The following is a 27,139-nucleotide window of genomic DNA, read 5'->3' as shown; positions in this document are numbered from 1 at the left end:
AGGCCCAGTCAAAGGACAATAACTGTCAGGTAAGCCCTTTCAGGTGAGTGGGCAAAACAAGTTAACGTCAGGCAGTAGGGACAAGATTCCAGTGGTTCTTCAGTGAAAGGGAAAATGTTTCCACAGATGTGTGGGTCAACGTGAGAATGCACCAAAGTTTTATGGTCAATTTTCTGTTGCAATGCTGTGACCCAGGGCCTGGGAACTTCGAGAAGATGATTCTGGTGATGACAATTTGAGCATCATGTGGCTGTGGTGGTGTAAAAAAGCAAACGCCACTCCGAGATGGCAGCCGCGAGGGGACGACTTGCCAGAGGGCCTCTCCGTCTCTCCTGCCCAGCATAGCCCCCAATCAAGACGGGATGTGCGGTGGACATGTAGAATAAACGACCAGATGAACCGGAGCGGCATATGACGTAGGAGCAGAGCCGGGAACAAAAGGTGACAGCAGGAAAGTCGCACGGGAGGATCCCACGGGCTGAGGCAGGGGAGGCAACCTCACTGAGGTGACCTTAAAGCACGAGGAGACCAGGACGCCTCACCGGTGCCCGCAACGCGAGAGAGCCAGGAGAGATGGGGCACATACACCCAAGAGACCCCAAAACGAATCTCATGGTGAGACACACCCCTCTGGAACACCCGGACCACACACAGAGCAGTGGAACCGGAGCGGAAGCAGAGGGGTGAGCGCAAGGCGGATCCTAGACCTCGCGGGGAGCGGGGAAGAACACTCACAAAATCCCACAATCACCAGAGGCAGGGATGAATCAGGACAAGGGGGCGGGGGTTAGTGCGTATCCCTCTCCTGTAGCCAGTAACTAGGCAAATCGAGCAGACTACACAGCGTCACAACACGGCGCTGCAGCGTGACCTCCCCAGGACAGTGGGGAATGCAGCACCTCAAAGCAGACACTCCGACAGACACGCCCCCCCTTAACACATCCCAGCTATGCACCCACACAAGTATAGAAAAAGGAAACTCCATGGCACGGCAGCAGAGCACGTAGGGGGGAAAAAAAAGCCAAAAGGCAACACGGTAAGGACTACCCATCCGTGCAACGGCCCTCCCTCTGCACTCCATGATCACAGCCATGGATGAGGGAGTCCCCATTCAGACAGCCAGCAGTAAGGCACTCCCAGGGGGCATGGGGAAGCAAAGCACCCAACTAGACACCTCGACTCCAAACAGAGACAGAGTCACACGCAAGGCCACAGAAAGAGGCCTAGAAGACACAGCGCAGACTCCCCCATTAACCCGACACAAACGGGTTGGATGCTACATGCATAGCCAAAATAAGAATTCTGCAACAGTACAGAGACATTCCCCCAGGGGGCCCCAAGCAAAGAGGGACTCCCCAAACAAGGAACGGGCCCCACGCAGTCGGAGGTCACAACAAGGAAGGAGGGGCAAGAACTATGCACCCAACCACCCACCACAGAGTACAGGCCCCAGCATATCAATCAGGAGCCACAAGGGCTAGCAAAGAGGACCAGCGCAGCCCCCGTGGATGCCCATCCACCAAGGACAGGGATCCCCTCAACAGCATTACAAGATAGGAGGCGAGAATAAACTACAAACCCAGGGGAGAGAACCTGAAGCAGCAGAAGACCGATACAATCCCGGGGACCAGGTTGACAGCCCCAAACACGCAAAGGATCAAAGAAGAGCCAAACATATGTCAGAATCTAGGGGGGAGGAGGGGACACACAGCAGGGCCCACAAACAAGATAAGAGCCAAACCTGACTCAGTTGTGGGGAGTCAACCCCTCTACACAACCAAAAGGGAAAACGCACACCAACCAAAACCCACAAACAGACCCTGCAACAGCAGAGATGGCCACAAAAGAGGACAAGAAGTCTTGGTTTGGGGAGCTGCAGGCACAGTTTATGGCCTTGATGCACACGCAATTTGAAATGATGAAAAATAAAACGAGCTGTACAGGAACTAAAAACAGAAGTAGTAAATCTGGGGGAAAGAACGGACACCCTAGAGAAGATTGTGCAAAATATAGAGGAGACGCAACAAAGTGCCGAGACACAGGAACACCTAGTCCGCCTTACCCATAACCTCAAAATCCAGTGCGAGGACCTGGAAAAAAAAGAAAATCGCTCCAGGAGATCGAACATCAGGATAAAAAACATGGTGGAATCTGTGGAGGACAAAGATCTCAAGGACGCAGTACAGCAGGTCTTCAAGGACATCCTGGCAACTGAAGAGGACATGGAGCTACCGATAGACAGGATACATCGGGTGGGACCACGGAGAACAGGTGAGCCAGGAGCCCGCCCACGAGACGTTCTCTCAGCACTCACGTCATACTCCCAAGAGGAGCAGGTCCTACGCAAAGCAAGGACAATGGACCACATGTGGATGAACCGAGTTGACATACACCTATGTCAGGACCTAGCGCAATCGACACTACAGAAGAGGCGGGAAATGGGTCCAGTAACGAGAGAACTCATTGCTAAACAGATCAGGTATAAATGGACCTTCCCATTCGGCCTGCTCTTCTTATGGGAAGGGAAACACCAAAGAATAACGACTTGCGAGGAGGGCCTACAGCTAATGGGCATACAAGACCAAGAAGACGGCCATCAGGGAAACCGGATAGAAAGGTCTGCCACGCGGAAAACACCATGGGAATGGAAGACAATTAACAGGAAGACCCGCCACCCCAGTAAAAACAATTAGGACAAGCACAAACAATACAAAATATGAAGTAGTAGACTGGAAATCAACATCTACCAGAGCCCACCACCCCGACCACATCAGGTCACGCTGGAGCAGGAATCCAACAACCAGGTGACAGGGGTGGGGGAAGTAGAGGGGGCACAGCCCCGGGCGCAGTAGGTGGAATCTAAGTGGGGTTAAGGACTCTCTGCAAAGTTATTCCCGAGTGTGTAGGGGGCATGGCGCATAGGGCTCCACGCCTGAGCAACCATAGGCTCCAGTGCCCCCCTCACGGCAATTATGGGAGGGTTGCGGGGGGGGGGCAGCGGGAAGGGATCCGGAAGGAAATCATCATTTGTACTAAGAGGCCGAGGCACTTCAGTAGAGAATACCCAAACAACAAAAGAATGGGGATACAAATCTTGACTTACAATATCCGAGGCTTAAACTCCCCAGTAAAAAAGAAAAAAGTGGAAGACTGCCTCCAGAAAGGGAAATATGAAGTAATAATACTTCAAGAAACCCACATTAAGGGAACAGATAGAGGGAAGTTGCGTCTGAAAGGATACAACCAAATCATCCATGCAAATGAACAAGAGAAAAGGGTAGGGGTCCTGATTGCATTTCAAAACTCCCTAAACATACAAATACGCGACACACTCGCAGACAAACACAGTAGATACCCATTTGTAAATACCCATATGGAGGGATATGCCCTAACAGTCGCTGCAATATATGCCCCGAACACGGGACAGGATGGCTTCATCAGTGAGATCTTGGACGAACTGGAAAGATTCACCACAGGGGAGGTGGTGCTTGGGGGGGCAGGGGGAGGCAGGGAGGCAGGGGGAGGCAGGGACTTCAACACTTCATGGAACCCCAACATAGATAGAGCAGGTCTGACTAATGGTGAGGAACTTTTTGGTTGACACCTTCTCCGGTAATACTGCGCGACCTTGTTATGTGTGTGTGTGTGTGTGTGTATGTGTGTGTGTGTGTGTGTGTGTGTGTTGCTAAGAACTTGATTATAGGAGCCACGTATTAACTTTTAGTCGCACCAATGTAAGCGTCTACGGAGACATAGAGGCCCTCAACTCCGTTGTTGAAAATTTCAATGGTAGGGTGAGCAGACATTTAGTGCGCCCCATAAATAGTATCATATCAGTCATGCACAGAACCTAAGATTCTCAACAGAAGAGAGAAGTCTTGAGGAATATTTGGAATTGCAAATTACTGTAGCCTTTAGTGGATGAAACGTGTTTCAGCAGAAATTGACTTGCCTTTCTCAAATCCAGGCCTTGCTCACTTGCGTGAATAGAAGCATAATGCAGGTTGGTGGTTAGTCATGGACTCAATCCCACCTCATGCGGATGCGTCCTCAGCTTGCTAAGTAGTCAGGCACCAGACTGCAAACTCAGGGAACTCCATCAAAAGCCCTGCAAGCGAGAATGGGAAACCTAGCGCTGGAAAAAGTATGGCGGGGCATCAAAGGGCAACAACAGGGATTTACACACTACTCACACATCCACAACACGATGTCTAGAATAGACTACATACGGGTTTCGTCCAGGCTCCAGGGGAGAGTCCTAAACACAGAGATCGGCGCGATATCACTCTCCGAGCACGCTCCACTGTGGATGGATCTCGCGCTTCCTCACAGTCAGACAGGGCTCTGGAGATGCAACCTCCCTTCAGAAACAGTCCTCTAAGTAATGGGCAAATCGGTTAGGGAACAATAGAATATTTTGTCAGCAATAACCTGCCTGAGACATCGAGGGAAACCCTCTGGGAGGCTTTTAAGGCAGCGACTAGGGGACACTTTATCGCACTCAAGGCAAAAAGGGATAACAGAACCGCCAATGGGAGGCGGAACTAGAAGGGAAACTGATGGAGATTCAAAAAGAGATGGCCCAGAAACCGTCAACCAAATCAAAAATGCAGAGAGAAATCTATTACACCTAACAAGCCCCCCCTTATTCACCTAATATGGGGGCCATACCTCTAAATAACAAGGAATTTACTCAATGACGGGGTACACATATATAGTAGGTATGGAACACATGTTTTGTAGGTCTCGGGCAGTAATAGGAGGTACATAGGATACATTTTTGGGGGACCTGAACGGCTGTAAACCCACTCAGGGTGGCGGCAGGGATCAGCCTCGAGTTGGCCCTACGGTAGAGTAGGGTCCACGCTCACCTCATCCCTTAATCCCCAAAATTGTTTTGTTTTATCCATTAGGCTTTATTTGGTTGGTTTTCTTTACACATAGCCTGTTAGAGAATAATGCTTGTGGCCAAAGGTTTTTTCACCTTACCTGGTTGTCTGGTCTCATGATTATGGTATGGGGGATATGTGTATGTGGTACTTATTTGCTTTTAATCCACACACCTTGTCAATCACCTGCACCCCTTCCCTGCACTAAAACACTTCCAGGCATATTTACATGGACCGCCAGGGGTAGAAGACCCAGGGGCATAAGATGGGAGGTGGGATTGCAGGGGAAGCGGCCTTGGGCAGCACCGACCAGGTGCTTGCCTATTCGCACCCATGTGCGCAGGGTGGGCCACCAGGCCCTAGGAACAAAAGGGACCCCGAGTAGGCTGAGGTGGCAGGGAGAAGTAACATACTCGGGTCATACAGGAGGTCCCTGCCCCAGACAGCCACATCAAAGGCCCTCCTCCCATCTGGACGTAAGGAAGGATGCAGGGCCTTTGATCTAACAAGGGGGTGGAGGGGATTCCTGCCCTCACGTCCTCTCTTGGGGCTATAACAGAGGAGGGCAAGGCAGCCCCTCCATTGCTTCCCTTTCCAGTTGCACCAGCGCTCGCTCTGTGCGCACAACACTGCTGGCATTGAAAAAAAACAAAATAAAAACCTCCATCCCTCACTCCCTCCCTTACATAAGCAGTGCCAGGCCTAGGTAGCATCAATAATAAACAACACAATACGACAGTCAGCGCTGGGATAAGGGTAGAAAGTAAAACAAGCACCACTAGAGAAGTCTAAATCTCGGAATAATAAAGATGGGAATATACTAACGCCTCGCAAGAGGCAATACAAAAAAGGTGAAATATGATGGAAATATAAAGGAAACAAATGGATGAATGTTGAAAAATATTAACCCCCCCGCAAGAGGATAACCAAAAAATTAATTAAAATAAATAAACAAATCGGAAAGATGTTGATTAAAATGAAAGATGCAATTGGGAGTTAAATAAGGCTTTAACAACTGAGGCTGAAATAGAAAAAGGCCTCCACACGCTAACGCCTGGCAAAGAGGCACTATAAAAATGAAACAAATTGGTCAAAAGAAGGCAGCGCCTCGCAAGAGGTAAATAAATAATAAAATCAAGGTGAAAACAAAAGAACATCGGAGGGGCTTGGAAAATTAATAACACCTTTGAGGGGGCCAATCTTAAATGGAATTGTGTGTTAAAAGGCAGGCTAATAATGCCATCACCAAAATGGAGAAAAACACATAAAAGAAAGGAAAATGGCAAACGTCTCAATAAAGAGGAAAACATTTGAAACAAACTGCGATAAAGAAGAAAGCCAGTGGCTAAGCAATGGTGTCAACTGGTAATTAAAGACTGAATGCAAAATGACACGTAAAAGATCAGGAGAGCTCTGTTGCAAGAAATGCATTTGCACAAAAACAGAAGAAGCTGGAGAGGGCCTGGGGAGGTGTGATGGTGGGCTCCACATATTCGATGTATGCAAGGGGGGTCCTTATTTGGGTGAACCCTGCTGTACCATTTAAAGTGCTGACCACAAAGACAGACAGCAAGGGGAGCATGGCTATGTTGCATGGGATGATGGAAAACTAGGAGATTTGCATTGTGAACACGGATGCCCCGAATCACGATGCTACTGTGTTCTTTAGGTCATTACAGAGGTGGGAGGTTGCTCTGGGGAGGGGATTTCATTGTACTGTAGATCCTATCAGAGACAGATCAGACAAGAAGCACAAACGGCCATCCCCCACAGCCAAGGTGCTGAACTTACTGTCAGCACACTTCCAGCTGAGGGACTTCTGGAGGGGAAGGGGGAACATAAAGCAGAGAGAACATACTCTTACTACTCCGCCCCTCACAAAGTATATACGCGCGTAGATTACATGTTTTCTGGGGTGGAGCACAAACTAGAATTCTCGGAGCATGAATACTTTAGACAGGGTACTATCGGATAACTCCCTGCTAGTGGCGAAGTGGAGAGTGTCTGCACCGAGACCGCCCATCCCCACATGGAAGCTGAGGTGCGAATCACTGCAAGACATAGCAATCACTGAGCATATTAGGAAGAGCAAAGTGGAATATATTACAGTAAATGAAGGAAGCGTGCAGAAGATGAGCACAGTTTGCGAGGTGTACCAAGTTGTGATTAGAGGAGAAATGTTAGCGGAGTCGGGTGGGATACAGAAAGTTATTATCAATGAACTCAAGAAAGCTGAAGACATATTGAGAGCGCGTGAAGGGGAGGCCAGACAGGATAAGGAGCACCTAGAGGAAATAATTGAATTAACCCAGGCATGCATTGCGCAATGGGACAACCTAGGGAAGTTTAACTATGCAAAGTATCTGGAAAGGAGCCCCGCACATGGGGATAAACCTGGGCGATTGCTGGCTTGGCTTTGTAGATGGAAGTACACAAGATCCCCAATATGCTCCATTCGGAATACAGATCTAGAGGAGGCGAGTACACAGGCGGGCATAAATGAGGTATTCTCTGTATATTACAAGGCGGTATATGCAGACCCCCAAGGCAGAGAGGAAAAAGACATACAGGATGTTCTTGACCTAATAGCGTTACCCCGGCTAGACGCTCTTCAGGCAAAGCCACTGGATGCAGCTATAACCCTGGATGAGATAATGATCACCGTTAGAACACTCCCCACCGTGAAAGCGCTGGGAACGGATGGGCTCCCGAGCAAATTTTCTTAAGCTTATTGCGATTTGTTAGCGTCATTACTGGCAAAAGTGTATAATGAGGCATACGAAGACAGTATCCTACCCGGAAGCATGAGGGAAGCCCTGATAGTGCCATTACTAAAACCAGGTAAAATAGGTACAGACTGCGGATCCTATAGGCCATTGTCGCTGTTGAACCAGGATAGCATTATACTCACAGCCATTCTGGCAAATAGACATTGCAAGATTATACATGTACTGATCCACCCAGACCAAGCAGGGTATGTACCGGGCAGGAGTATTTCGGAAAACCTCAGGAGACTGCATCAAGTAATTTATAGCATGGAAACTGAAGACGCGAAATGTGCGGTGGCCTCTTTAGATGCAACCAAGAGATTTGACTCAGTACATTGGGACTGTTAATATGCCACAATGACGAAGATGGGGATTGGGCCACAATACATGAGATGGTTACGGCTGGTGTATACCGAGCCAATGGCCAGAGTCAGGACAGGGAGCACGTACTAGGAAGTATGGCAGTTGCATAAAGGCACCAGGCAGGGATGCCTACTGTCCCCGATGCTGTACATCATAGCGGCTGAACCAATGGCGGCATACTTACGACAGGAATACGGAGATCTGGACATAGAAATAGGCGGGGTGAGACCTGTGGTATCCATGTATGCCGATGACATGCTATTGTACTTAAAGCACCCGGTGACAAGTCTGCCATACGTTCTGGAGGTACTGGATAACTCGAGCAGGTTGACAGGGATCAAAATAAACAGGAATAAGTTGTGCATGTTTCCGCTGGCTGCTATGGCAAAGAGGTCTGTTGAAGAGCTGCCGGTCCTTCCCTTGCCCTGGAGTGGGTCCTCCTTCAGATATTTGTGAATAAACTTTTACCATGACCCTAAATGAGAACACAAATTGAATACAGTGAGACCTAAACTTGGGTTGGTTAAATCTATAGAGTTCAGGAGTAAGTTACCCTTGTCGGTGATGGGAAGAGCAGCGCTATTGAAAATGGTTGCATTGCCGAGACTCCTGCATTGCTTTTGGAATGTCCCATATGATATACCGAGGCAATACTTCAGGGATTTGGAAAGAATGTGTAGGGGGTTCCTGTGGCAAGACCGGAGGAACAGGGTGGCTTTGAGCACACTGCAGAGGCCGTACGCACAGGGTGGGTTAAAGATACCCAACTTTGTGTTGTACTACCTGGCGTGCCAGCTGCAACATGTGGTACAATGGATGGCAGATGATCCCATGACGGAAACTGTGCTGCTGCAGCCGGTCATCAAAAGTATATACATGAGGGATATCCTCTGGATCCCTGCCAGGGAACAAGCCGGTAATCCTAATTTGGTGGAGTTGGGCACACAAATCTGGAATAGGAGTCATGGGACTAGTTGACCCGATCTCGTCACAGATACCGGTAGTGGCTATCCTGGAAGGGAAATCAGGTAGCAGGACAGTAATAAGGGCGCGATGGGAAATGTGTGGAGTAGCTACGTTGGGAGACCTGTGGAAGGAGAGAGGGTGGAAGACATTTGGGGAATTGCAAGAAGCCACTGGGTTGCACGCGGGTCACTTCCTGTTGTATAAAAAGGTAATTAAGTCAGTGCGGGGACGATAGCCAAACAATGACGGGGGAGAATAAAGGTAATGAGGATATTGAGATGTTGCCTACTGTGGCGGAGGGTGGTCATCCGATTTCTAGAATTTATGAGATAGTTAGATCACACCTCGCAATCAGAACTAAAATGTAAAGAGAACTGGGAGAGAAAATTGGAGAAGACCTTAGAAGATAGTGAATGGACAAGGGTAACATGGAACCACAAGAAGGTCTCCAGGAACGCCAGGCTGTAGTTAATACAATTGTATATCACACACAGAGCATACCCAACACCCGCTGTCATCGCAACATTTAAAAGTGCGACCAGGCAAGTGTGTCCAAGATGCAGGGCAGAAAATGTTGGGCTTATACATATGTTTTGGGGATGCCTGATAGTGCAGGGGTTTGGGAGGAAGATCGAGCATAAGGCAGCCGAGGGTGGCACTGAGCTAGATATACAGACACGGGAGGCTTGCCTGTTGGGTTGCTATAAGACCAATGGGAAAGACAAGTCGCTGAAGAAGCTCAAAGATTTGATGTACATACTGGCTAAACATAGTATAGCCATGAGGTGGAAAGATGCTAAAGAACCTAGCATAGCAGGATGGTGGAGGGTGTTGGATAAATGGATCAAAGCGGAAACAGGAGCATGGGAGACAGCACTGAGAGAGCACAAAACTGAAGCAAGCAAAGATATCCAGCGGTGGATAGCGTTAACTGTGACCTTGCTTGCAATTGAGGGAAGAGAAGAAAGAGTTGAGCTGGCGACATGTTTGAACATACATAATCAAATATGCTATGAAGGCCTAGTTGGAGGGGGGGGCGGTAGAACTAGATATACAAGATAAATATGTGATGATATATGCTGATTGTGGGTGTTTGATGTGTATAAAAATGCAATAAAAACTGTTTAAAAAAATATATATATAGAATTCGCCGGCTCAAGGCTTAATCATGCTGAAAATGTACTTTTATTTTTCAATTAAGCCATCAGTAAATTTCTATAAAATGAAAATTGTTGCTATTTAGAAAAAGAAAAAAAAAACATGGCCATCATTGTTCAATTGGATTGTTTTGATCTGGTCTTCGAAAAAGATGGGCTGGTTTTCTGCAGGTTTTTGAAGTAATTGACAGAGATGTGTATTCTGAAGGAGTTCTCAGCTCATTGTAGATCGAACCAATTCAGCAAATGCACTGCTGGCCTGAAGAATGAGATTATGTAGGAAGGCTTAAAAGGATTTCCACATCACTCCAATTGTCCTCCGCACGTGTTACATCCCGTATACACAAATAGTATTCATCTTAGTTTACCTGAATACCTGCTATATGGCCTGCAGCCCCTTCAAACACTGCTGCTCATTAATTTTTCTTATTTGTTTTACTGTAACTTAGCTGGACAGATATTTCCCAAGCCAGCCATTCCTTGCACTGGTAGCATGTGCAACAGCATGTTACTTTTACGTCACTGAGCATCTTATAATGTGCCTGTCAGCAAACAACTCCTCTCATGAAATCCTTCTCAGCACGTACCTATTGCATACATACATGCATGCATGCATGCATGCATGCATCTCATGCCTATAAAAAACAAGCAAATGAAGATGAGACCGGCACCCTCTTGAAGATCACTGAACACATTGTGGGGCATCAGGGAATTAGGGAATCCTTAGAACGTCACAGGGGGAAAAAGGTAGATGAGGCTGTGGTCTTTGGTTCTCACCAATAAGATAAGTCTAGCTTAGACAGTAGGGGTTACTGATCCTCCCTTGCATTACACCCTTGTGTAATAGGGGGCCTGAGATAGTGGTGGGAGCATCTCCCCGGGCGGTTCATCCTGCTGTCAAAAAGCTACAAAATTAAAATCCTTGAACTATTTTCCCCTGAGTTTGGTGAAATTATTCAAGTCATCCGTTACAGGTCTTATTTGATTAATTAATCCTGTAATGTGTTCTGTACTCACAGCAGCAGATATAGTTTCGTTTCACTATAGCAAGTGTGTGTAGCGTTTATTTATATACTGGAGGAACAATGTACACTAGATAAGAAATCAGATTTCACGGGAAGCAGTGAGCTTCTTACAATGGGGCGAGTTTGAGGGACATTCTGACCAGGTTGTTGAGGGGAGTAAATGGACAGTCACTGGGGACAATACTTAAGTGGACATACATAGAATATATTGATCCGGTACAATAACCAAAGTTGAAATGCATGCATAATGATAGGTTTGAGTGGCAGAATGGTCAACAATATAGCTCAGTGTGTTAATCACTTGTTGCTGAGATAGGTACATATGCTGTTAAGCGACTTCACTTCAACACTACAGCTAAGTCAATGCCTAGTCTGGGATGCTGATGGAAACCCTTATTGATATATTTTTATGTCCAGTTCATGTACTCTGGATGACAACCCTTATATCACACCCCTCTCTTAGAATCCCCGACCCCACTGAGCCAAGAAGTAGGTTTGTTTCGCAAATTAAAAGGTTTTATTTGAAAAATTATATATCACACTTCTATAGTAAATTAATATTTGATAGCACACTTGTGAGGATGGATAATGTTACAGTGGTACACTGTTTTTGATGGCTTAGAATTGATATAGAGAGGATGAAGTAGCTGAGAATGCTTTTATGGCTTCAAGGACAATGCAATGATGAATAAAATGCAGTACAGAAATAACTTGATACGATTTAGCAAAAGATAGTATAATCACTTTTTCTCTGGCAATTCACCCCCCCCTTTGCAATGTAAGAAATGGAAGGAGAGCACACAGTCTTCAAGAATCCCAACAAAATGCAATACGAAATGCAGTTCCCCCCTAGCAAGCTTAGAGAAAAACAGGTATGCTTTTAAACCACAGGCGAATTACTTTAATGTGGTTTGCAAGGAAGTGAAAAGGTGCTAAAATCGCTTTTAATTCCCTCTAGAGGTTCAGGGTAGGTGATGGCTACTTTATATTAGTTCAGGCTCACTTTAGCAATGCTCTATGTGTAACCAGCAGGTTAAAACGAATTTTAGCAAAGGAAAGCAAGAAGCTGCTGATTTTTACACGTGGCTGAAATTGTGCAAAATGTCAAATCGCGGCAAATTTACTTGCGTAAATCACGTTCCTAGCACAAACGGTTCCGGAGATACGGACGATTTTGTGAAAGTAGTTTTTCGGATTTGAAATTTTAAAGCTCAGAATGACAGATGACAGTTTTCAGTTTAAAAGATGACAGAATGACAGCTCGCAGCTTTAGAATGACACATGACAGGATTTCTAGGAGGTAGTTCTACTTAGTTAAAATAATCTAATCCAAACTATTTTAACCTAAGAGATTGGTTTTGCACAGTGAGTACTCTCACTATATTTTTGAAATAAGCCGTCAAGGTCTGGTCAGGTTGGACGGGGCTTCCGGCGGGTGGTTCTGAAGTCCCGGCTATCTGGGTCAGCTCTGCTCTCTGGGTATGTCAAGCACCGGTTCTGGTCTCTCTGGATCTCTGGTCTCTCTGGATCTCTGGAGGTTGATGGATTTGAAGTCTGGAGTCTCCCGGCAAAGCGTCCCGCAACAAAGTGGAAAGTGAATGAGTCTACCTGTCCCAGCAGTCTCTTTTTGTGTGTTTTGGAAAGTGGGTGTGTGCGTTGGTCATAACTAAACCTGCCCCTCTCACTTATCATTTGCCCAATTCTCCCCTCTCCCATGATTGGGGGAAGGAAATGGATTGTCATCATGATGAGGTCTGTTTATGGGTCAGAGGATCCTCCCCTGGTCAATTTGCCCACAAATCTATATTTGATTCAAATACATATTTCCCAGATACACAATTTGTTGAAATTACATGTACACATTATATATTCCTTATGGTCCATGCTTGTCCGCCTTTGATCTTCCTGGGGGCTTGCATTCAAAAATGACAACATTTTGCGCTTTTTGGTCGGTTTACCAATATCGGACATTTACCAAAAATTACACAAATGTGCGCAAGGAGCATGGACATTAATTGATGAAGTGTCAGATTTTTAACATGCAGACATTTGGAGTAAGACCCTATTTTCCGCTAGCAACCCCCCAGAATACACCACAGGGTCCTAACACCTCTTAAAACGTGCACAGAAAAATCCCAAGAATAATGATATCATTTATATAATTTTGACCAGTCCGCACTATGAGTTATCTATCTTTTTAAAATTATGCCCTGGTCAAAAAGGGGTGTGGCTTCCCACATCACATGGTGGAATAACTCGTTTATCCACTTCCCCCAAGCTCAGTTTGCTAGCAGAGGCACTGCCCCTCCCAGTTTCTCCCAGGATGAAGCCACTTTACGGACCCCCCAATATAACATTGGCCTGAGTCCAGGACAAGGCTTTGTTCAACCTCCCTTAATTCAATCAGAGAGGTGTGATCTCCTTTTGATGGGGGCAACAGGATGCAGCCAGGCCTGGGAAGAGGGGCTGAGCAGGTTTCTCCTGTCGGGGGTAGTTGTCAGGTAGAATTCAGCTAAATGTCACTTTAGATCCCGGTTTTCTACATTCAAATCCAACTTACATGCAGCTATTTTGTATATATACATTAAATAATTACTTCCTTCAAGTCATTTCAGAATATAGTTTTACATTGTATCCACCTCTTAGCAAGTCTTTCCTTGGCCTGGTTTCGGTTCATTTGTTCAGTTTTACACAAAAGTCTGGTGGTTTTAAAACGCCGGCTTTCCGATAGTGGTGAGCACCGGTACTGCATCCATTTTTGACATTAAGAAAATGAATTCCCCACAGTTCTGGGTTGCTTTTGGCAATCAGCATTGCCATTCCCAATGGTTCCAGGCTACTGTGTGTGTAGCCCAATGGTGGTTTTAGGCAGTGCCCTCCTGTGCTCACAACATAGGCAAAAATGGGTGGCAGCCTATTCTTCATGTTTTCCCTGTGCACTCTCTGGGGAGTTCTGGCCATCATGATGTTTTCCATGCCAGTACTGCACAGTTTTATGGTAGGGCTTGGATGCATGGGTAAAAACATCCCACAATGCCAGATCACAGTTAAAAAATCCCACCATAGCAGAGTTCAACTTTCTTCTCTCAGAAGCTAAAACACACGAGTACATAAACTTTGATGACAGTAACCATTCTACAAAACAATGCTACATTAAAAAAAAAATAAAAACAAATCAAGAAAGCACCAGCATGGTGTAGGTCTTTGCTGGAGAAAAGATCATGTTTGTGCATTTTTACCAGTATTTGCAGGTCTCATTTCCCAAAAACATGTTGTAAAAACTGGTATGCCACCACCAATGAGGAGCAACTACCCCCCACTCTCTGCCTGGAGAAACATCTAACCCTTAGAGAGTTGGAGATAGCTGAGCGAAGGGCCCGAGATGGAAGGTGTTTTGGAAGAGAGTGTTGGATGTAGTGCTGGCCACGGCCCCAGAAAGCCTAGGGGACAATGCAAAGGGTCCTCAAGTGTGCCATCCTGGGCTGCACATTTAATCTCATAGTGCCAAATGTGTCAAAATTGCGAGCCATAGTAGAATTTCAAAGTTGTCAGTTACTAAAAGTGATCCAGTTCTTGGGGAACAAGCTTAAAAAAACCTTTAAAAAAACCCTTACTAATGGTGCAACTGGCAATAGTATTGCTTCATCTATAATACCAATGACCATTGGTATATGGTATATCACACGTCAATTGACTATTGCCATACTCATGCCAACACCACTTCAAAATCATGGCCCTATACAAATCTCAGTCTATGAACTGATGCATGCAACTTCCTAGTAACTTCTAATCTATATCCTCAGTCCACGCTATAGTATGTGTACTCTCCTTATGGTTTCCAGTCAGTCTCCTGTATCCCTGCTTGATCCCTTGCACATTCTTTGAGGCTTCTAATTGAGTTCCGAGTCTATGCTTCAGGTCCTCCAGTGCAAGAGACTTTTAGTGAAAAGACACCCAACCATCGAAGAACCTGATAGCTGAAAAGGAACTGTCGGCTCGAGCGTGTGCTGTGCTCAGGAGTCCACCATGTCCCTTGCTCAAAACGCTTGTAAACCCTATCCCACACTCTTTCCATATTTAGTTGTAAGGACTGGCAATAGTTTTCTTTTAGTATAGGCCCTTTTACTTTGACAATATGCCACAAGGACTGCCTTATTTTTCATTTGATTGCCAAAGTTTGCTCCCATCTTAGATTTAGGTTTAGATTAGGCGTTTTTCCACCCTGCATACAGTTTAATAAACACCCTTGAACTGTGATCACTTGCGTCTGTCTTTACTGTTGTCACCATGAGTTCCTTACACACTGTACAAGCAAACCGTCGTGCATGGAAGCAGAAGCACGACCCAGACAATTGTCAGGCCATTTGTAAACACAGCTGCCCTTGCCCGACAGTTGCTAGAGACATGCTTAGACACAACTGTGCCTGCATGAATACCTCGCACGGGGTAGCCATTCAGGCACCATATAAGGGCTTGCTGTGAAATGGGAAGACACCAGTCTGCCCGTCTTGCAGCACACGCTTTCACTAAACTTTGTTCTTCCCTACTCTTGGTGTCCAGGCATCTATTGTACTTCGTGTGAGCGAGTAGTGAGGCATGGCCCACCAGGTCCAGTACTGAACCTAACAAGGAGAGGAAAAGCCCTCCTCTCCTGCCAATACTATGGGCTGTATACCTTCTGCATTGCTATTTTTAAAATGTGTCGCGTACCTAGACAATGTTGCCCTTGGAATGCCACTTGTTGATAGTCATGGCACAGATGAAAGGGCTATAGGGACTACATGAGTGTCCCAATTGCTGTCAGGGCAATATGCCAAGCTATGATTGTTGAGGTAAAGGGCCAGAGATTGAGTCCCTTCATTTATTTTGGTTCGGTTGGGGACCCAAAGTCCCGCTAGATGGCCCTCATTTGCTTGTATATGTCTCCGTGAGTTACTGTTGACTTGAATTCCAGGTGACCCAGTGAAGGTGAGATTATTATTGCCTCGAGAATAATGAAGAATCTGCTAGTGCAGAATATTTTACAATAATGTAAAAATGTGTTTTAGAAAGAAAAAAGAAAAGAAAAGAAAAAAGCTATAGAGGTATATTAGCAGGACGTGCCCATCTACTCCACACACAGCTTGTGGTCTCAAGTGTCATCGCAACTGCATATTAGGTAAACAGGAAACCAGACTTGGTGAGGGATGCTAGTTGGCTTGGCAACAATGTAAACAGCAGATAAGGCTCGTCTTGCAGCCGGTAGCGCTGATAACAGTGCAATACAGTAGTGGCGCCAAATGAGCCTTCACACAGGAAGCAGTAGTTTTACTGCCCGATTTGAAGTGGATCTCGGAGGTTAAAATGCACATTTTAATTAGCATACTCTAGGTGCAAAGCAGCGCGTAGAAAAAAAAAGATATGCTGTTAAGTTTAAACATTTTACTCGTTTCGGCCAAAAGAAGTGGTTTTATTTACAAATATAGAAATCTATAGCGGAATTGCCCCCAGTAATGTCCAGTCGCCCAGATTTAACATGTTTGCAAAAACTGGATGAGAATATCTTAACAGACACTAGAATGCAAACACAGCGTCATCTGCGCCACTTTCACCAGAAATGATGAAACATAAAATTGTCTGTCATAGAGAAGTGCTAAATATTCCCACTGATCCAACACAAGGGCTAGAGACCACGCAGATTACATCTATAAATGGTGCATATGTGGTTGTCTGCAAAGCCACCTGTCTTGGGTTGATAAAGCCATGTATTAAATAATTGTTGTATAAGAAAAATAAAAAGACAATATTGACAAAAATGCATGCTTTTCAGATAATTTGCGTAGCCATAACGCATTGCTCAGTGGTTCTAAACTGGAGGTGAGCTTCCAGGGATAGCTACTGGGTGGCATTGTGGCAACTTTGGCTTGTTGGTTGAATTGGCCCATACACTCATATTTCGGGGGGGGGGGAGGGGAGAGAGAGCGAGAGCGAGAGTTCCCCTGTGGATGAATGCTCACAAAACTTTGCAAAAAGGTATAGGGCCCCCTCGGAATGATTCTGTGAAGCTGGGTGCCATTTTGTCAAGGGGGGGGCAAAGTTATAGGAGGGGTCCCAAAATGTGTGGAAATCTCAGATGCAAACATTTTTTGCTCACACCTACAGCCCAAACCGCTGGACGGATGTTCACCAAAGTTGCATGAGGAGCAGCAGGTTGGTCCCAAAAGCGTGCTTTTGTAAAGTTGGTGTAAATCCATCCGTTTTTTTTAAATAAAAAAGCCAAAAAGTAGGTCAAAGTTTGGTGGGATTTTGACTAGAGGGCCAAAATTAGAGGACAGTCTCAGCATTTTTAGATGGCTTTTATCTTTGTTGCTATTTGACAAATCTGCAAAGGTTTTGAGTAAGATTATAGACCACACCTTGAATGTTTGTGCAAAATCTGAATGGATTTTGTCAAGTGGGGACTATACATTTTGACACTATTCAAATAATAAAACATGGATGCATTTGCAGCATTGGTAAGGACATGAAAGCATGGTTTTTTAAACGTGTCCATGTTTTATTTTTTGAAAAGTGTCATAATGTAGGTACAAGAAATAGTGATATACCTTTGGTGACAGAGCTCTGTGGCTATGGGCAGTGGCCAGATTGTCCAGGTCATGATCTTTGGCTACTGGGACCACGAGGGAGCGCAAGCATCAGGGTGCTAACATATAGACAGTTGGTACAAAACACGTAATCACGGGACAATTTGCCCAAGTATGTGGTTGGGGTTTTTGTTTGGTACGTAGTGGTTTATTTGAAGAGGTGGGTCTTGAGGTTTTTCCGAAAGCTTGTGCAAATCTTTTCTAACCCGATAGGGAGGGGAAGATTCTTCCACATAATGGCGCACTAAGTGTGGAATGCTTTGCCCAAACATTTGCTTTCTTAACCCTGGTTATCTTAATTAGGCCTTTAGGCTCCGACCTGAGTGCAGGTCTTGGCACATACGTAAATACGTAAGGTTTGAATGGGAAAACATTCTGCTCGTGGCAACAGCCCTAAGCGCTGGACAGGATTGCAGCAAACATTCCCAAGGAGCATCAGCAAACACCTCAAACCATGGTTTTGCAAATCTGTCCTGGGCTTCATTTTTTTCTTAAGTGTCAAAATGTAAGTGCAAAAAATTGTGATAAAACTTTGGTGCCTGGGCAACAGGCCTGGCCCCGAGTAAGGAGAAATGTGTACTGCAATTTGCTTATTGGGGCGTACGGCATTGCCGAAGCCCTAGATTTCAATGGAAACAAATATTCTGCTTGCGGCTACCGCCTGAAGGGTGTTCTGGATTACAACAAACCTGCAAGAGGAGCATCAGCAAGGACTTGAAAGCATACTTTTGCAAATCTGTCTTGTGTTTTATTTTTACAAAGTGTTGAAATATAAGTACAAGAAAATAATGATATAACTTTGGTGCATAGACAGTGGGCCTGGCCCTCGGCAAGGACGAATGCCTACTCCGATTTACTTATTGGGGCATGGAACATAGCCAAAGCCCTAGGTTCAAATGGGAAAGAGAAATTCTACTTGTGGGAGCAGCTCGAAGTGATGGGCGAGATTGCAGCAAACTTGCGCGTGGAGTTTCAGCAAGGACCTGAAAGCATACTTTTGCAAATTTGTCCTGCGTTTTACTTTTTTGAAAGCGTGAAAAAGTAAGTGCACAAAATAGTGATATAACTGTGCTGCCTGGGCAGTGGGCCTGGCCCTCTGCAAGGACAAATGTCTACTCTGATTTGCCTATTGGGGAACGCGGCATACTCAAAGCCCATGCCCTATGTGTTGTGAAAACTAGCCATGGCTGAAAGCCATGAGCACTGGCCATTGGTTGCATTAGGAGGGTATAGTGGACAGTGAACTTGGATGCAGGGTAGGTGCAGTAGATAACGGTGGTGGTTTGGTGGGACTGGGGTTATGGTCAAGTCTCATGCCATAGGCAATTCAATGATGACTGAATCCCCAGCATGCAAGGATAACGACACACAAGTGTGTATTGCAAAAAAAAAAAAAAAAATGTTAAGGAGGTTTATAGTTCTTTCATATTTGTTAAAAGAGGAATTATTAATAACATATACAGTGATTTAACATCATGAAACATTTTCACTTATAAAAACCTATTTAACTGACAGAAAAATATTTGCTAAAGGGACGTTACGGTTAAGATGCACCCCACCCTTGGGACTCCATCATCCCCAGCAGTTAGCCAGTGGTCTCCCACCTTGGCATCCCTTGGCACTTCCCTCCTGGGCTCTTCTGAGCACCTGCACATCCGTACTGCCCCTTCTATTTATGCACTTCTCTCACAGCATATGACCACAACTTATGTTATGTTATGTTAAAGGGTAAGAGCGCACAACGCAGCCTCAAGGTAGGGAGTCAAAGAACACTGCAAAGTACAGCAGCGCAAATGGAGTCTATCAAGAGAACAGAAATGTTTTAAATGCCGTTATAGAGTAGATGGTCCTTTTATGAAGAAGGGAAGTAGTTTCAATGAGCAGCTACGCAGACTGAGAGCAGTCTGAATTTAGGAAATACAATCGAAAGATTGGATGACAATCTCAATGTAAAGTAAGGGGAAAACAAACAGATCTTGTCTTTGATAAATTGAGTGTCTTACCCCTGAATCACCCAATGTATCATACATAGAGACGTGAATTTAACACTGCACTGTTAACCAGTGGAATCGCTGCAGAGTGGCTGACAGATCATCACGTCTATGAAGCACCATCAGCAGGAGGACAGCAGATTTTATAATACAAGGTAATCTGCTCATTTGGTACTTGGAATGGCGCAAATATAAACTGGTGGAATAATTGAAGTTGGACTGCACATGGGCAATCACTGTCAACGACAAGTACATTTCTAAAGCTGGAAAATCCTTTACCAAAGACAGAGTGTAAAGAAGCTGCGCTTAACTACCAAGGTCACTTGTGGGATTAAAATGAAAAACACCATCCAGAAGGACATCAAAGTTTTTGGCTAGCTTCACAGGGCATGTGGTATCTCCCAGTGCATTAGGACAGGACAGCAGGCATCTCTAGAATTACAATCTCAGTTTTGTCCTTGTTAATTTTCAGACTGTTATACTGGATCCACGTATGAATAGCTGATTGTCCTAAAAATGATTGGGGCCAGCCTGCTTGTCTACACTCAGATCAAAGATAAGTTGCCCGTGTTCTTTGTAATTAAACCTAGTTCCAACAAAAAACGTAAGGTTCACTAGCAGGATATTGTAAATATTAAATAAGATGGGAGAGAGCCCACCCTTGAGTGATACCACAGTTAGAAGACTAGGCTTTGGTGTAGAAGGGAGTGAGATACACCCTCTGCAGGCAAATACTTAGAAACTATTCGAACCATTTCAACACCAAGCCTCCAAACTCTATTGACTTGAGACAATAGATTAAAGGTTGTGTGGTAAATGGTGACGAAAGTGTGATTGACCTCACAGAACCAAGGAATTTGTGCTGCTTCAATCAACCCACATGCTCAGGTCATTCAAAATGAAGGTAACCACTGCCCCTGTTCAGTGCAGATGTGTGAAATTGGCTTGGTGCTGGTCAAGGATGATGTTTTCTACGAAGAATTGTAGTTGATCAACCAATAACCGGTCAACTCACAAGCTTTTGGTGGGCGTCACCCGGAATGTAAGCAGCTATCTCACCCACCAAGCCCCTTACATGCCCATTTAAGGCAAGGAACGGTCACCCACCAAAAACAAAAAACATGTGTTTTCACCTGTCCAGGGACCACAAAAGGTTGAGAACTATGTCAACCACATTCTTCTCGATCAGTTTTGCTGAATGTAGCAAGTTGTATATCTGGCGGGCCAGCTCTAATCAATCTGCCATAGTTAGCTGCTTTCAAGCAATTACGAACCATCCCCGATTTTAAGGACTCATTTAGAAGTCCAAGGAAGATCATTGAGCTACATGGTTGTCGAAGGTACTTTTTGTCCTGTGAGGGCTTAAAATGAAAATGGTTACCCTCTACATTTAGAAGACCAGTGCTGTTAGCTTTGCTAAGGTTGGTCATTTTTAGTTTAGGCTATTAGGTGGTGCTTTTACACCACCTAGAAACCGAAAATATTGCATTGGAGTACAGATGGGGAGACATGGCATATAAGGAGGGGCATAAAGCTTGCAGGTGTGGTTTGGCCATTTGCCCACCCAAGCAAGAGAGGTTCAAATCCCGGATCCGCGCGTAGAAACCGAACTGAGATATGCTATTAGGCTTGGTATTAAAAAAACAATAAAATAAATAGACTGCTTATGGTCATTCGACCCACGGTGAATGCCTCTCCCCGCCTAAAACACCCCCTTATGGGAACTCTTTAAGCTTGCTTAAAATCAAGCATTACCAGTGCTCCAGATAAGATTTTGAAGTTGGAGTATTTTACTCCCTATTTTTTAATTTTGGGAGTTAAATGATTTTGTAGGGAGTAAAAATGTTAAGTCCAATTCACAATGAGAATATTTTAAGAGCAAGTAAAAATGTCCTAACTAGAAAACGGAAACGTTTTTGTAATGATTATTCATACACATTCAAAGATGCTGAGCCTTACCATCAAGCTTGGCAGTTGAAGTGCCTGCCGTTGTTTTTTCAAAGCAGTCTCCCGAGAGTTAAGGATTTAATTGGAGTTGTAAACGCACTCCTGTGCAATTAAAATGCCACGTGAATTATAAGCACTATACGTGTCCATCTCTGAAGTTCTGTTAAAAACAAGCATTGGCAAAGCCAACAGTTTTGACTTGTATAAGTATTGGGAATTTGCCAGGCACTGCTATTAGATGGTAGCACTATAGAACAGTGACCAAGGAGATACAGGGTCAGTATTGAAGACAGAAGGATAGATGTGAAATGGCTACCTGTCCCCGAGATTAGGGAAAACATTCCTTGGGGAGCGCTGATGTGCTGCTTACAAAAAAGGGGACAGTAAAAGAAATCAAAGAGAATTCATTTTTGAAAAACAATAACAACATCAAGGTTGTTAGACTCCTGTATGTCCTAGGTCACAGCAGTACAACAACATTGGTCTGAGCCTCTTTCTTAGATTTTAACGGTAGAGTCGCCCTGGGAAGTCTCGATCTGTCTATGGGAAAGTAAAGCATGATGTACCCACAATAGACAGTCTGGACCCGTGTTATTTGTTTTCTCAGTCCAAGGTGTAAACTTTACTTTTATACCTTTTTGCCTATATTCCTCTGTGAGGTTTAAGTGTGACCTAGGACATACAGGAGTTTATTTGTTATTGTTTTTCAAAAATGGATTCTCTTTGGTTTCTTTTACTGTCCCCTTTTTTGTAAGCGGCACATCAGCGCTCCCCAAAGAAAGTTCTCCCTAATCTCAGGGACAGGACAGGGACAGGTAGCCATTTCACATCTATCCTTCTGTCTTCAATACTGACCCTGTATCTCCTTGGTCACTGTTCTATAGTGCTATCGTCTTGCGTAAATTGGATTCTCCCACTGCCTATTTTTAACTACATACAATTGTGTGTTGCCCTCCTTTTCTGTGTTACAATACCAGCTTGTTAGGGCGTCACCCTGTGCACTGCACCCTCATTGCTCTTTGGGTTACTACTGCTATTAGATGCCCAGGTTCTCCCAACATGTTGCACCTGCTTTCATCAATAGCCAGTTAACATCACTAAGGCAGTGCCTAGCAAAGTGCCTTTCCCGTGGCTACACAAAAACTAAACTGTTGGCATGGCCAATGCTTGTTTTTTAAACTTGGGTTAGACAGCACTACCCTTGCACCGTTTGTGAACATAGAAAGATTCAGCATGTTTGAGTAACAAGCAGAGCCGTGACTAGGAAGGTGCTGGTGGTGGGGCGGGTGGCTATGGCCCCTGGTATTTTGGTTTTAGCCCTGGATCGAAACTCGGGGGCTACAACCAAAAGAGCTAGCCCAGTCCCGACACTAGTGTAGCACCAGTTCTTTTCCAGACCTAGCAACATACCCCTGATAACAAGTGAAAAATGACAGGACGTTTTCATGGCTTTGTTGGCTGCTACGACCTCAACCAACCCATAATGTTATAAACGCTGCGAAGAAGACTAACTGTGGAAAATGTGATGTGTTAGTACGTCTCCCCGGAGTCTGCGCTACACAGTCTCTACCCTAGTGTTTTGCTTATACTGCGTTTTTATCCAATGTATTCTCATTTCATTTGTCCAACTGCGAGTCAAGGAAATGCGCGATGCTGCCTCCACTGAACCCCCCTTCCTCGGGGAGGGATACTAAACTTGCGGGCGGCGAGTGGCGCTCAGCCCCCGGCCACCGCCATGTTTCGGAGTCTAAGAGAACAACGCGCGCGGGCCTGGCAAACACACTCACCCCACCACCGTGATCACTGCGGCGGCGACCACCAGGTAGTTGGTTTGGTAGTAGAGCAGGTTGCTGACCACTCGATTGTTCCATTTTGAGATATCTTTAAAATCCGGACGACTAAAGCGGTCGGAAGCCGGAAAGAAATCCTCCCAGGGCCGCAGCGGAGCCACCTGCACGTCCATGGTTCTCCGTGGCAGTACTGACGAGGCAGAAGGGACGGCAGCTGGTGCTGCCTACTAAGAACACGTTGGCGTTTCACGGATGAGCTGCTGCCCAAAACAGGAGCGGGGGGGCTCCTTTTCATTTAGAGCAGTTTATCTCTTTCACATCTGGATGTTCGGCACAAAACTAAATATAGATGTCTCTGTGGTTATTAAACGACTCCGTCTTCGTTTTTAAAACGGATATACACTCAATCCAATTTTCAAACAAAACTGAAAAGATCTCTGAGCCCACGGCACTATTGGTATCATGGGAGAGAAGGCAGGTCAGTGAAACTTCATGAGCTGTATTTACGTGGGTGGGGGAGAAATAGCCTGCTGTTAACACCAACGCCCAGAATATGCATTCCTCATCGCTTAGCCACCAGCTCATGCAGCCCAGGAAGAAAGGAACACATTCAACGCATTTCCTGCTCTTGAGAAAAGTGGGCAAGCAGCACAACACATAGTTATAAACTATAGTGTTACTAGCCCTACTTAAATAGGCCACAGACCTATAACATTTCTTTGTGGACACAATTCAATTTATTTATGTTGGAGTTTCACACATTCAAACATGTCCGATTCTATTCCGATAATACTAGACCAGTTCTGATTGGGTTTCTTTGCTTTCTGGGACTTGTAGTCTGTCATTTCCCCATTATGAAGTGAGCTTTAAGTTCCCGAAAGAACAGAAAACAAGCATTGGTAAATCCAATAGTCTGGGCGCTTACTGCTGTCCTTTGCATTTTGCATTTATAGCACCAGGGTGCACGGAGGAGAGTGCAGAGTTTCAAAGGAGGGGGTGATAAGGGGTGCAACTGTGGGGGAAGAGACCATGGGGGTAGGGTGGGTGGTGGTAAGGAGAGTTGGGGTCGGGTGGGTGACTGGGTGTCGAGATTGCAGGGGTAGTGCGGGTGGTTGGGGTAGAGAGAGAGGGGGGGAAGGGTGGAGGTAGAGAGTGGGGGTAAGGTGAAAGACTGTGGTTAGAGGGTGGGGAAGGCTGGGTGGGTGTGGGTAGAGAGAATGGGGAAAGGGTGGGTGGTTGGGTAGAGGGAGCGAGGGTGAGTGGGGTAGAGAGAGTGGGGGTAGGTGAGTGAGGATAGATAGTCTGAGGGTAGGGTGTCTGATTGCAGAGAGAGTGGGGGTATTAGTGTAGAGGGTTCTATGTGATTTGCTTGAAAGGAATCCATCGAATTTCGATGTCATTGAATTTCTTTTTATTGGAAGATTTTGCTGCAAATATATACGTGAGGGAGACCCCCTCACAGCCACTCCCCTCGACCCCCACCCCCACATTAGTCATTCCCTAAACAGACCCCTAACATATAATTGGGACAAAATGTGCTGAAAAAAGTTACATCGAATTCGATTAATTCTGCTGCTGCAAACCTCTCTTTCCCGTGTATAGAGAGTGTGGGCAGGTTTGGTGGATGGGGATAGAGAGAATGAGGGTACGGTGGGAGGCTGTGGCAGTGAGAGAGTGGATACAGTGGAAGGCTGGGGGTAGACAGAGTGGGTGGGGTAGAAAGAGTGGGGGTAGGGAGGGTGGTGTAGACAGTGAATATAAGGTGGGTTGGTTTGGGTAGAAAGAGTAGTGGTTGGGTGGGTGAGGGTAGAGAGAGTGGGCAGGTTTTTGCTAGAGATAATGAGGGTAGGGTGGGTGGAGCTTGAGTGGTGGAAGGGTGGGGGTAAACAGGTGGGATAGAGTGGGTGGGGGTAGAGAGAGTGGTGGTAAGGTGGGTGAGTGTAGAGAGAGTAGGGATAGAGGGTGGGTGTAGGTAGAGAGAGTGGGGGTAGGGGGTGTCCGAGTAGAGAGCGCGGAGGTGGGGTCACTGGGTGTGGGTAGAGAGTGGTGGAAGATGGGTGGGGGTAGAAAGCGTGTGGTGGAGTAGGTTGGACAGAGAGGGTGGGAGTTGGGTGGGTCGCGGTAGAGAGCGTGGAGGAAATGTAGGGAGAGTGGGGGTGGGTTCATTGTAGAGAGAGGGGGAAGGATGGGCATAGAGAGTGGGGGTAAAATGAGTGGGTGGGGGTAGAGGATGGAGGAGGGTGGGCACTGGTAGACGGTTGTGGGGAAAAAATATGAAGAACAAAGCAGCATCACAAGGACTTGTCAAAAGTAGCTCAAACAAAACAAACTAGCACACGCAAGGGGGAGGGGTGAGTGGGTAGTGGTAGAGGGAGTGGGGCAGAGTGAGTGGGGCTATCCAGTGTTAGAGAGGCAGCCTCAGTGGGACAACAAATAAGATCCTCAGTGAACAGTAGCTCGAAAATAGCCCTATTGTACAGAAAATAGCCCAATATGAAATTGCTGCGCCACTGGGAAATGAAAAGCCCAGCACCCGACTAGATTCTTACAAAGCTGATGATTGGAGCAAGTATTGTTAGCGAACTCCTCATTGGGTAGTACGGTGGAGGAGTTTGGAAAAAGAGATTTGAGTGATTTGGAAATTTCATGTCATGTCATTGCCGGTTGCTATGCCAACCAGATATTGTCAGTTCAGAAACCCCATTCCCTCTCTCTTTCTTCTGTAACAAAGGTTTCAACAGTTTTGTGCCGCCACAACAATTCCCCAAAGCCAAATAGCAGGACTGGAGTAGTATACATTCAAATGGAATGGGCATGTTTCAGGGTTCAAAATTACTGCAAGCTATTAAGCTCCTTCTAGACCAGGCGAGCCTGGTTGCCTTGAATCCAAGGGCTACCAGGAGCTACATTTGGCTCCCAGGCCAACTGGTGCCTACACAAACATGCATATGTAACATTAAGTTTGAGTTTTTTAGAAAGTTAATAAAAAAGAATTAGGACACATTTAGTACACTTTTAAACATAATAGGTCATACATAATGGGCAAAAATAAATGTAAAGTGTGCATGTCATGTGGAGGTTACATTTAAAGTGGGTGATGTATTCGCTATTGTTTCCCCAGCCATAGCTGCTACCTGTTGGGTGATGACTAACTCCCAGGAGCTGGTTTTAGCTCCTGCTTCTCAAATCTTAATTTCAAACCTTGAGGTTGGTATGTGTGGTGACATACGTCCAGACACGGCTGCGCACTGTAAGAGGATTCAATCCAGCACTACAGCTAAGTCAATGCCTAGTCTGGGATACTGAATGGAAACCCTTATTGATATATCTTTATGTCCAGTTCATGAGTTCTGGATGACTACCCCTATATAACACCCCTCTCTTGGAACCCCCCTGACCCCACTGAGCCAAGAAGTAGTTCTGTTTTGCAAGTTTAAACGGTTTATTTGAGAATGTAAACAATATATATATATATCACACTGTATAATAAATTAATAATTAATATCACACTTCAGAACATGAGCAGGTAACAACAATGGGTAATGTTCTACTAATAAACTGATTTGATTACCCAGGAGTAGTATAAAAGATGAGGTAGCACGCTTGGGAATAGGAACAGA

At 45.5% G+C, this 27,139-nt stretch overlaps 1 protein-coding gene across 1 annotated transcript in view; it reads right to left on the bottom strand.

Moving 5' to 3' along the window:
* The window catches only part of ARL6IP5 (ARF like GTPase 6 interacting protein 5), a 137,488-nt gene extending 113,708 nt beyond the window's left edge, over positions 1-23,780 (bottom strand). The window contains exon 1 of the mRNA XM_069643809.1: positions 23,517-23,780. Within this exon, the coding sequence (XP_069499910.1) occupies positions 23,517-23,692 (176 nt within the window). The 5' untranslated portion in view covers positions 23,693-23,780. The remainder of the gene's footprint in view (positions 1-23,516) is intronic.
* Positions 23,781-27,139: the final 3,359 nt, after the last annotated feature.

This window comes from Ambystoma mexicanum, chromosome 2p (assembly GCF_040938575.1).
Source record: "Ambystoma mexicanum isolate Mex_15411 chromosome 2p, UKY_AmexF1_1, whole genome shotgun sequence".
In the NCBI taxonomy this organism is placed as follows: Eukaryota; Metazoa; Chordata; class Amphibia; order Caudata; family Ambystomatidae; genus Ambystoma; species Ambystoma mexicanum.
This window is presented reverse-complemented; position numbering and strand designations above follow the sequence as displayed.